A 12,692-nucleotide genomic window follows, 5' to 3' on the forward strand; every position below is an offset into this window, starting at 1 on the left:
GTGCTATGAAAAGATAACAATTGATATCAGCAATTGTATGAAAAAAAGAAAGAAGTATCTACCTCTTGTTATGAAGATACACCAGACTTCTGAGTGACAAAGTGAAGGAGGTATTCAGCTCATTGATTAAAGGTCAATATAGAAGCCAAAGAAAATGAAGGAAATCTACCACTCAGGTGTGCTCTTCAAAGCAGCAAAATAGGATTCATGCTTCTGTAAGAGATGAGATTGCTGGAAATGCTGTACAAGAGCTCTCCAAGGGGTAAGACCTTCAAACTGGCCATTTCAATGAGTAGCCATTCCTGAGGAAATTATCAAACAAACTAACCATATGGCCAGTCTGGAGCATGTGAAAAAATAGTCGTAAAGCAGCAGGATGCAGTTGGACTATATATTGTTTTACTCAGAACAGGTGCTTTCACATTATATTTATGTAGTGACCAAGAACTAGTAATTGACAGCAATGCTAAGGTCAGAATTTGATAACAGCACTGAATTTATCTTATCTTAGAAAGGCTGGGCTATAGGATAACACTTTCTTAAAGGATATCCTGAAACGTAATCTCTGAATAGGCAAAGGTTGTTCTGCTTTATGTTTATTTGGCGCTCTATCAAATAAGAAAGGGCTCCCTCCCCCTTAATTTACAGTTCTCTCTTCTTCTACCTATACACTTAGTTTTATTTTCTCATTCCTCTTGTTTATGCTCTTTTTTTTTTTAGTCTTGCATTCTCTCTTTTCTTTGGCTTTAGGAACTAAATAAAGCAGCCAAAAAGGGACAAGTCCAATAATTTTCCATATTCTCAAGCCTTGTTTTTCCAAACAGGATGGTTCAGACTTCTGAATTTGTGGATCAGAGCAACCAAACAGATCCTTCTATCAGGATACAAGTCCATCATAATAGAAGGCGTTTGCCCTCATTTCAGTCTAAACTTCTGCAAAATAATTAGTTTCGGCTCTGCACCATGTGAAGTTGGGACCTGTGTAAAGGTGATTATTTAATCTGAATTGAACAACTACATTTTGAAAGACAGTAGTTTGTATAGATACTGCAAGACCAGTATCTCTAAGCAGTTCCAATTTGTGTTAATCTAATGATCCAACCTGGATTTTATCTGCCACAAATTTCATGTTCTAGGAAGATACCAGATTAATTGGTCCAGGTTTCATTACAGCGTCACTAAGGGCCTTCAGGTCAATGTAAACATTGTTGAAATGTCTTGCTAACTTTGCTACTGGACTATGACTATATGCTTCCTATTGATTTGGTTCACAATTGTGTGCCAAAAAATGCCATGTAATCTTCTGTTCAGCACTTCTACAATCTGCTATTGATATCTCTTTGACTGTCAGCTGCACTCATTTCACTACAGAGCGTTACATCCTCCTTCTCTTTTACTTCACGTGCCATTCCAATTTAAGAAGATATACCTGTTACTATCTACTATTCTTTTTTTTTTTTAATGAATATAATACTCATCTTCTGTTGATCACGTTTTCCAGAAATGACAGGATGTCTGAGATTCTCATGCAGTTTCCTTTTAGCATTCCCCAGTTATCTCATCGTCTGATTTGCATTGCTGATTCTTTTTTGATGTTGAACCACATTCCACTAAAATTTCCTCCCTCGGATATTTCATTCTTACGCTAAGTCAGAATTACTCATATTCCTTATTGAATGATATTTAACATAGTGATAAAGATAAGGAAATGTACATAGCAATCATAATTGGTTTTAGATGACCTATATTACTGCAGATGGCCTCTACAGTTTTGAAGGGTTTGTAGGAAATATTTTATTCCTTTACAATCTCCTTGAGTGCCCTACCTGTCCCCTTACTGCTATGTCTTCCTATTTCTGTTCCTTACAAACAGTTCCTTTTCCATCTCTCCATTTCCTGTGGTGGTCCTTTCCAATTTTCAGTGATATGGGCCTCTTCATTTCAGCCTTCCCAGTTTGCTCCCAGCCCATGTTTTCTATAAAGGCCTGATTAAGGGGTTTACTATTCAAGGGGCTTAACTCTTCTTTATTCAGTTTATTTATTCTTTGCCTATTTTCCTTCTTCAGACCACTGTCTCTGGCCTTTGGCCACTCCCTGTAATAATTTCTTTCTCAACCACAGTGAAACCTTTGAAGTTGTGTGATGAAGAAGTAAACTCTTTCTACCTTAAGGAGTCATTTCATTTAAGTTCTTTTTATTGCTGTCTCCTAAGGTGGGGTTTAGATAGCTTTAACGTGGTGGTGTGTTGTAATGCTGCCTAATGTAATACAGAATACACTTCACTAAATATATATGATACAGTTTCTTATAAATGTACCTAGAAAGTGACACAAATGGAACAGCAAAACACCAGGACCTCCTGCTCAAAATTGTTAATTCAGTTCATAAAAGAAATCCATATGCAGTATTACAGAGCTCTCATGTCTTGTAAGCCAGATTGAAAACAAAACTGAATGCAAGTTATACTGGAAAAGTTTAAATTAAATTGCCTACAGAAGCTATTTTGGGTGCCCAAGTTTGGATTCCATACAGAAGAAGCACGTGTGTGTTTTCTAATGCACTCTCTGTAATGCAGTTGCTGTTGTTTCTTGTCCTTTGAAGTGAGGTTCAAATGCGCAGGCAGAGAAGCCTCACCAGCTTTGCAGAGGATAGAAAATGCTTCAAGATAGACAGCTGCCTGGGACTTCCATGAAATGCAATTGCCTGTGAAGATCAGCAGATAAAGTGAATGCAATTTCATTCTAACTGATTCTGAAGGCCATTCACATTTGGACCTGTGGTCAAAAAGCTAACTTTGCTTTTATCTTACCACTCTATCACTTCAGTCATGGAGAGGTCCAACTGAGCTATTAACAAAAAAAGCTAAGGCTTGATTTGGGGTGAGTTTTTCCCTCTTTAGAACCAAAGTAGCTGAGGAAGTAAAACAAAATTAGTCCAAAAATCAAGAGCAAAAAGTAAGGAATTAATCAATTTTCCTTACTAGCAACACATTATACACCTCCGAGAAGAAAATAAAAGCAATGAGAAAAGGTCTAATGATGTAGCTTATAAATTGCAGATTGCCTGTTTGTGAGACATAAAAATCGATTATAGTCTATAAAGAATATGATGGTATCACTGAAGGTTTGGAAACACTGTCTGTCATTAGAATTCATGAGGGGATATATTAGCCTTTCCCTCTGTAAAGATTTTATGTTCATCATTTGATAACGTGGAGACTAGGTAGCCTAGCTCAGCTGGTAAGTAATTCCAACATGAGGCTGAAGCTAGAAGAAGCTGAGGAGCTCCTTATGACAGAACTTCCATTAGCTGTAACAGCGCTTTACCTAACATTTCCGACAGAAGCAGAGGATTTTCTTTTGTTCTAACTTTTCTCATTGCCAAAGAAAGAATGAAGGGAATGATCTATTCCCCAGCACAGAAAACATAATAAAAACATGGGCTAAACTCTGTTTCTAACCTGAGGTAATTAAGGAGGAAGATAGTCAAGGTCCTTCAGCATCAGCTAATGAAGAAAGGAAGCATGGCAGAGCATTGCATGCCTAAGCTCAGGAGAGAAGGAACACATTTCTCCTTTTAACATTTGCTCTTCTTTACTTTAACCTTTAATTACATCAGTGACTCTATATATGAGAGGGGAATTAGAGCCTATTCTAAATTGTGAATTCTAAAACCTGTTTCTCTATAGGGATAAATAATTTATACAGTCTTGCAATCCAGCAATTTAATGAGCCCTTATGCACATAAACAAAGTTATAGCTCTTCTTAGCTACTGCAGAGCTCTTCAGTAAAAGTGTCTGGGGTGAAAAAAGGCAGAAGTTGTGTACAGCTTCTGGGATCTTACTTGGATTTAAAAAATGGTGATCCTGCAGTAGTTGTCTTCAGAGTTGTTAAACTGCTGTTTGACCACTATGATGATCTGGAGCCACCAAATATGTGCTTAGACCATGATCATCTAATGCTATTTCCTGTATAATACAGGCCAAACAATTTGATCTAGTCATTTCTTAAGGAACGGAAATTTGAAGGAAAATAGCTATCATATAAGTCCAAGAGTTTAAAAATGAAAAAAAACCTGTTTATTTGATTTTTTTCCTAACTAAAGAGCTCTCTTAAAAACTGAAAGAGGAATCAGCCTTCAGGAAAATGTGGTGTGTAGAATACAGAAAACAATGTGTCTTTTTATCATTCACATCTTTTACACCATCTCTAGATGATCCCTACTACTGTACTATACTAATAGAAAATCCACTTTTGAAAGCATTAAGTTTTCTCTTGTTTTGCAGCATAAACTTATTGCAATATGCCTAGTGATTAAAATATGCTTACACATGGCTAAGCTGAATGGATTTTTTCTAATGAAGTGATTCATCATTAGAAAATTATTAAGAATTTTAATGAAATACTCCCACAGAAACATGTCAGTTGCAACAAAGATTTCATCAGAGATAATCCTCGTCCTAGTTTAGAAACAGAGAACTGTATCCCTGCAGAACCAATAGTTTAGTGGCTAGGGCATTTACCCCCAGTGCCCTGTTTTTTGAATAAATTTTATATATATTAAAAAAAATCTCTTTAGAATAAATTATACCTACATGTGCAAGTGCATCTCATATCAACACATACAAACATAAACATATACAAAGATGAAAGGGACCTGTTTTTCTTCCAGGTGAAAGCAAGCTGTAAAAGTCTTTACATTTTTTGCTTGAAGTTAAGTTGAAGTATTAGCTCCAGTTACAGAACATTGGGGAGAAGATCCTTTAAAACTTAGTGTATTATTGAACATGTTCTTCTGACAATGTCATATGCAAGGTATTTGCACTTCATTGTGGTATTTGTGAGGAGATTTTTTCTGGAGCTAGACATATTATCAAGGTGCCTAAAGTGACCCGTCTCTCCCAAAGATTATGATTTTTCAATGGGCAGGTAGCAACAGATAGGATAGTGTGTGTACAAGTTGCAAAGCCCTAGCTCCATTCCTTATAGTCCTTACAGATTAATTCACAGTAATGTGTTTATTCCCTATTTCCCTGTAGTCATAAAACAAGGAAAAAAAAAAGGAAAAAACACAGAAAACATCAAAGAGTTGGGAGACTCCTGTATAAGTTTGTTTAGAAAATAATTTACATATGTTTTAGCCTTATGCAATAAGTATGTTTAAGCCAGTGTCTTTATAAATTAATGTCAGGACATTTTAGTTGTCACTTGTTTTGATGGAAAAACTCCATGAGGGATACTGCATAGGTCCTGTTAACTATTGAATAGTGATTTCCTTTAGTATTTGTGATTTGCGCTGAAAGGCAAGGTTTGAACGGAACATACATAAACGTGGGTCACATTTTCACATGTAATTACTAAAGTTTCAAAATCAGTTGACCCTAGATAGATCTTTATGCCTATAATTTTCTGATTTATATGACATATGTTACCCAAATCATGGCCACATAATTTTTAATTGAAATGTATGAATGCCTCTGGCAAATGAAAAGGTAACCTTCTCCTCATGCAGCTATTGGAAAGTAGAAAAGAAACTTGATTTCCCTTCTTCAGAACATGTAGACTGATATTACGCTATAACATGGCTGCCTTGTTTCAGATGACTTACTTAGATGAGGGATACAGTGCCCAAATGGCTTGGGCCTTGACAGTCTCTGGGAGTCAGCAGGTGTTAAAGAAACGAGAACCTTATTGACAATTTCACACATAAGCCTGGAGCTCTATGTTATATTACCTAACAATGGCATAACCATTAGTATACCTTTACATTCTTTAGTTTTTCGGACCACTTTGGGACTGCCTCTTACTCATCTGCAAAGGAGAATTGGTTATTTTCTGCTTTTAAAAGCATTACATACACAGGTTTTCATTTTGAATTATGTAGTATAGTTAAAGAGACACTCAGAGATATCTACAGTATCTGAATGAGTTAGTAGTTAGGAAAAGCTGACAACTTGTTATGTTAGAAAGAATTTGTTATATTTATGCCATTTTTTTAAGATTATTTTTATAGCCACATTGGCCAGACTCTACAATTTGTCTTTCATGACATTTTCTAACTGAAGGACTTGAGACAGAAATATCCCTAAAAAGGATATATCACACACTCAATCCTTTTTTCTTGAAATTAGTACAAAATTGTTTCTGTCATAGCAGAACATTTAGTGAGCTAAAGCTTGTTTAGACAAATAGCTGAAAAATGCCAAAGTAGTAAAAGGAAGAGTATAGTGAATGAGCGCTGCTATTGTTATGCTACAGAAATATTAATCCATGGCCTCAACATCAGCATGTCTTGAATGAATGTGCCACTTAAGAAAATAACAATATATTAGGGCTCTAGTGAAAGATTTTATATTTAATTGTGTTCGTTGATCAAAAAGCATAAACAACCTAACAATAAACATGTGAAATCTCTGTATTCTAATGATAATGGTTAGCTTTAGCTCTCTGTCTAGACCTGCTAAATGCTGCTAAGTGAATTACTGAATACAATGATGAGAAGTGATTCAAGCATTCTGTTCTCAATATTAATTTTCTGGATGCCAGCAAAAGTTGTATAACCAATAAAGGAAGAAGTGCATAGGCATATGCTCACACCTATCAGTAGTAAATTATAACTTTGACAGCCCAAGAGTGTTAGGAGTAGAGGGGCAAGTGGCTACAGTCCCTTAACAAAGAGGAAGGCAGACAAAATGGCATTTCTTTTAATGTGGCTGCTAATTTCAATGCCTCCTTTTTATTACTGATGATATCCTATGAAAACTGAACAAAATAATGAATTAGTTATGTAGAGATTAGGGATGTCATTCTCATGGAGAACTATTTTATGGGGAAATAAATTCAATGCCAGACATCTGGAGGGCAAAAAAAAATGTTCACTTATGAAAGTTATTTTTGTCAGTGATGTTAAATGGCAACCAAAGAAAAGAAGAGAATAGCTCCACTATACACACAAAAATTCCATATCCTTCTTCATTTTGAACATAAGCATATTTGTGTTTATCTTATTTCATCGTAGTTTCATATTGTATGTGAAAAAAAAAGGTATAATGATGCAAATGTGGCTGAGAACAAAAGTGGGAGAGGGACAGAATGAATTTAAGAACACAGCAGAAATATCAAAAAAAGTAATACCGGGAAAGGGAAAAAAAAGGAGTTCCATATGCCTAGAAAGCAAGAGTATGAAAGGAGAATTTTAAGATGATGAAAGAAAAGGTATAGACTTGTATGCAACAGAAGCTACAGAGAAGAATATAATAGAAGAGTACTAAAGCAAAAACATGTAAAATAGGGAAAGTAATAACATTATAAATAATGGACAAGATTCTCACCTGGATAAATAGATCTAGCTCCATTAATTTCAGATTCACTGGTCTACACTAGCAATTTCCCTGTGGTAATTAAAACAAATCATCGACTTGAAGCAGATATAGCTGAGCTTTTTGCATCTATGCAGTATCTAGGATGGGCCTGGCTTAGTGTTATATGTCTTCCCATAAGGTGCATTGATATTATGCTTAAATTAAAGTAGTCCCACAAGCCTGTGCTTCCACAAGCACAGATTTCCCTAGGAAGCAGCATGCTTAGCAACATTGGTATCCATGGCAGTATGTACCATGTACGAGTCTAAATGTGGAAGCTCTTTCCCCTTTCACAGTTTTTTATGTCACTACAATCATGCTGCCTACCACCAGCTCCAGCCCTCATTCACAAGCTGAAGTTGGGCCATGTCCAGATGCACAGGAGACCTGGTCTGATGACTGCGCTTTCCCTCTGCAAAGACCTCGCTGCCCGTATTGCTGTTTCATTATCGTGAGGCCAGCTGTGGGGAAGGAAATGGCTTGGTGACAGGCACAGAGGCCACTGACACTGTCCCAGACTGAAGTTCCCAGGCACCAGCTGGCAAGACCACATTATACCCTGAACATCGGTTAACCTGGGTGCGGTGCTTTCAAAGGTGAAGCTTTGAAGCCCTGTGCCAGAAAAAAACTTTGAAGCCCTGTGCTGGAAAACTATGCACCATTTTACCATGAACAACAGTGGTGTTTTGGGGTGTAACAGCACCCTGTCTGCCTGCAGACTGGAGGTGTAATATCCAGGTGTAATTTGGCCAGTTCTGTACCAGACTACAACTGACTGAAGCTGCTGTGCATTGCAGAACCTCTCTGGGAGCATGGGAGAGCCTTTTCATCCAGGCAGCAACCACGAAGGCTGGATGCTGCAGCCACTGTGGCATCCAGGTCTCCAGCATCCGCAGCCAACGCTTCCTGTCCGTGGAGGCTGGCAGTGTGTGTACTCCCAGCTGTGGGCTGTCTGGGTAGTACTTAAGAAGACAAAACAATTTAACTGCTTTATACAAAGATAAAGTATTTTACTTTTTAAATGGGAATATTCTCAATCCTTTCTCTCTCAGTCCTTTTTCTCTTCCATCAGGGGTGGTCGCTGGCTCCTTTCCTCTTGGCTATGGCTTTTGACTCTTCTCCTCCTCCTCCCCTCTGTCTATCCCTCAGCAGCTGTGCTCTCCCTCATCCCCCAAAGCCTCTTTTTTCAGCTTTGCCATCCCATCCATCCCACTTCAGCTGTTTCCCCATGTTCCCAGGACTCTGTTTTGGCTCCTGATGCCTCTCCCCCACCCTCAGCAGCTGTCTAGCTCTGCCCTGCAGAGCCTCTGGCCCCTGCTGAACGGTGCATCCCATTCCTTCCCAGGCCTCTGCCCTCTGCCCTGGCTTGGAGCCAGGATATTTTCTCCTCTGCCACTCCTCCAGAGCCAGCCTCTGCCTTTGGCTCCTTCCCTGGCCTCTGCTCATCTTCAGCAGCTGGCGCCTTCCACCCCGCCACGCCTTTGGCTTCGGACCCTCTCCCCCTCCTGCCCAGCCTCTGCAGGCCGCCCTCATCCCCCTTCCCAGAACCCAGGCCTGCGCCATGTGCCTGGAGCCCCATTTCCCAGCCCTCAGCAGCTGTTCCCCGGGCGCCTGCCCCCACGCCGCCCTCAGCCTCGTTCCCCCCTCTCCCAAGCTGCAGCAGCTGTTGCTCGCTCCCTCAGGCCAGGCCTTGGAGGTGGGCCCTTCCTCCCATGCTGGCCCTGCTCCCCCCCAGGCCCGAGGCCCCATTCCTTCAGCTCTCGGCAGCTGTCTCCCATCGCACCGGGCCTCTGCCTCCAGCTTCAGGCCCTTCTCCCTGCCTTTCCCTTCTCCCCCATGCCAGCAAGCACGGGTGCTGCCAGCTGGGATGCCAGGGCTGGGAAGTGGTGTGGCAGCGGGCTGACTGAATTCGTCACATCACGCTTCATTGCTGTGACAGCACATCACAGCGGTGACAACTGACTTGTCAGGATGGCCTCCAGAAACAACTGCAAGTAGGGGGACAATGCAGTCCATGGCAGAAACACAGTTAAAGGAGAGACTAGCATGACCTGTAGGAAAATCTGTAATGTGCAGTGGCCAGCCCGGCCCTCAGGATTAATAAGAGCGGAGGCACTGTGCCCATACGGTGAAAAGAGCAGCCAGAACAGCTGTGGAGTAAGCCATGGTTCGCTGCAATTGCTTCTCAGCAGGCAGGACCTTCTTATGATAGATAAATGGAAAACTGGCAACCATAAATTGCTCTTCCAGTTTTGGGCAGGAAGGAGGTCTGCAGCAGCCGCCTGTGCCATTTTGATGCCAGTGCTGGCATGGCCTGTGGCCTGCGGAGAAGGGAACGGGCTGTGTGTGCACAGGTGTGAATGCTGCAGTGGGCTTTAATTTTCTGCCTCACACTAAGCAAACTGCTCATTACTGGCCAGGGCACTGGACTGTGAGAGAGTTGCCATGCAGAAGAGACTTCCAGCAGCTCCCACCAACAACACGATGACATTTAAAGATAGCAGCAATCTCCTTTTCTGACCCACTTATTTAGCTACTGAGCCATGTCACGTTACTGCACCACCATAAGCCACAAAAAAGGATGGCATGACCAGGATGCTGGTTGGGATGCAGGACTGGTGCCTCAGTGTTCAGGGATGTCCTGCTGCCGAGTCATCAGAGAGGACCCCCGATGATGGCAGCAGCCTTGCACAGCTGCTGTCCTTCTCCCTCTGCTGCCCCAGGCACACCCTGGGATGTGTGGAGGAACCAGGAGTTCACCCTGGCTGGCAGTTCAGTCAGGTCCTCACTTCCAAAAATGACATCAAAACCCAAATAAGGGAGTCTGGACTGGTCTGTTAGTTAATGTCTCTGACCTTCAGAAACTCCACCTTCATTTTTTTAAACTTGAAGAAGACCCACTCCATTTTCCTCTTGTGCCTAGAACCAGCAAGTCACCTGGACACCTCTTGGTACTGCCTCAGGGTAGTCTGTCTTCTAGTAAAGCCCCAAGCTCTTTCTTCCACAGCCAGATAAGTATAGATGATTTATTTTGGAGGTACAGGTCAGACTGCCTTAGAAATGTTGCTGGAAAGAGAGGTACCTATTTTGAGTTTAAAGAAAAAAGAAAATCAAGATAGAAGAGGAAAAGAAATTAATAGGAATAGGAATGAAGGACCAGGACTGGGCCCAGACCAGGACTGGGTGTAGCTTGCAGAGGGGACGAAGATGAGTAAGGATGAGGCACCTTGAAGGCCAGGAAGAGCTCAGATGTTTGTTCTGGGTCAGTTTGGAAGTGTAAGCAGCAGTGGTAAGGTAGTTTCAATAACTGTCTTGTTGAAGAACATTACCTGAGGGGATTTTCCAATGTTGCTGAGCAGTTTTGTGGGGCATAAGTATTAGGTTCCCTCTGCATGTAGGTTTAACTTCTGGCTTTCCAATGATGTGGGACATGAATTAGGGAGAGGCTTCTGCTTCAGCTTCATCCAGAAAGAAAACAGTTTCTCACACCATGATGCATTCAAGACCTAAACCAGCACACAATAAATGGTTATGAGTGGGGGACTCCCTGCAAGTAGTCAAGCTAGTTCCGATTTAAAATGCTAATTTAGGTGTCTGTGGGGTGTGATTTAATTCAGTGAAAGATCTGATCCTATCTCTAAAAGGAATGAAAGTGGTTGAAATCCATGTTAGAGCATTCAACTGTTTTTTTCTATAGTTAGCTGCATTGGGCGGGGGAGGTTATTGTGGTTTGTGTTTTTTTTCTTTCTGTGTGCATCTGCCTTTCATTAATTACTTCATAGCTTCATTATCTGCTACTAGATATACCCTGTAGGTGAGCAAAAAAGCCCTGCACTCATATGCAGACCCATGTTTGTCACTCTGAAAAGCAATATCCTTCAGAGAATGCCATCTGATTCTGCTGCAATGCAGTGAGTGACTGGCTGGGGTTAAAAGCCTTGCGCACAATTCCTAACTGGTCATTAATCTCGAGGAAAAGCCCTGTGTCTTAATTGCTATTAATTAGTAACCTCTTCCATCTAACCAGTGTTAAGCTGAAACAGTATGTCCCAAGTCACCATCATTCTCTCTGAATGAGGATCTAGAAGCACTGCTCTAAACAGTGTGTGACAGTGAAATTTTTTTTTTTTAAATACTCCTTTGAAAAATACTAGGACCAGCACCATCAGTGTTATATGGCCAACTCTGAAAACCCACAGAGCTGCTACAGATCACTGCAGCTGAAGTGGCTAAACAAAGTAGTCCCCAAAATTGAAAATGTAAAGATGAGCAAAGTCTGTCAGGCTTCTTATATAACGTATGTTGTAAAGGAGCCTAAAATACCAGTCAGTAACTATCTCTTGATTTAGAGAATATGGAGCTGAAAGTAAGAGAAGACAGACTTTATTTTAATACAGCTGTGAACCTCAGGGAAGCCAAATATAACTAAGCTTGAAGAAATTGAAGTATTTTCCTTAGTATCTATGGGCTAGCTATTTGAATGTTTGATATTGGATTAATTGATAGCTCAGTATTAATGGTAAATTGATTTAAGTTTCCCTGTGGTATTTAGTATCTCTGTTTGGAAGAGGTTTCTGTAGTGATGAAAATATAGATATATTCTGTAAAACCAAAATTCAGATGTAGAAACATTGAAATATTTGATTTTGATAACAACGAATTGTTGTCTATCAATAACTTTCAAGAATCATATTCTAGTAAATCTAAAATATTATGCAAAACATAATATAAATTAGAAATAAAGGAAAACCAAATTCAAATTAAGACAAACTGTTTTTAAACTACCTTTGTTTTCACAGAAATTCTCCTTTGGATGAAGCTGCACTTTCTGAGAAAAAAATTTTTCTCAATATTTTTTCCCCCAAAATAATTAGCATTCAGCTAGTCAGATTCTTGTCTTCAGTGTGATTGTGAAAAGATTCTAGAAAATTGATAGAGCTAGCTGCCAGGCTGAATAATCAACCATAAATAATAGTGAAATTGTACACAGAAAATTCAGTGAATGTGTTTTCTTCTCTCTGAAACAACTATAATTGGCAAAACAAAATTAATGCAATATAGATGAGCATCTGTTTTGCTTTAAGATAGTCTTTTTCCTGGTGTATTTTTCCAGGATTTATGCTGGCACAGACAGCTATAGGATCAGGCCCAAAGAATTACTTGGTGTGTGTGATTTTGTGTAGTGCTGAGTATCTAGTTGAAGACTGCTGTTCAAGAAAGGATTCATCTGAAGTTCTTTCTTTTCCTGCTTTTTGCCTGTTTTATATGGTGTCATGGTTTAACCCCAGCCAGCAACCAAGCACCATGCAGCTGCTTCCCCCTCCCCACTCC

General features: G+C 40.1%; 1 protein-coding gene across 23 annotated transcripts in view; it reads left to right on the top strand.

Moving 5' to 3' along the window:
• The window catches only part of NRXN1 (neurexin 1), a 729,374-nt gene that overhangs the window by 22,109 nt on the left and 694,573 nt on the right, over positions 1 to 12,692 (top strand). Inside the window, exon 4 of one of the 23 annotated variants that reach the window (XM_050893180.1) lies at positions 1,033 to 1,068. The exons of 21 other annotated variants lie outside the window; for them this stretch is intronic. In XM_050893180.1, the coding sequence (XP_050749137.1) occupies positions 1,033 to 1,068 (36 nt within the window). Of the gene's footprint in view, positions 1 to 1,032; positions 1,069 to 6,314; positions 6,340 to 12,692 lie in introns of all 23 variants that reach the window. One more of the 23 variants, XM_050893184.1, reaches the window with a different exon arrangement.

The sequence above is a fragment of the Gymnogyps californianus genome, chromosome 3 (assembly GCF_018139145.2).
Source record: "Gymnogyps californianus isolate 813 chromosome 3, ASM1813914v2, whole genome shotgun sequence".
Classification (NCBI taxonomy): Eukaryota; Metazoa; Chordata; class Aves; order Accipitriformes; family Cathartidae; genus Gymnogyps; species Gymnogyps californianus.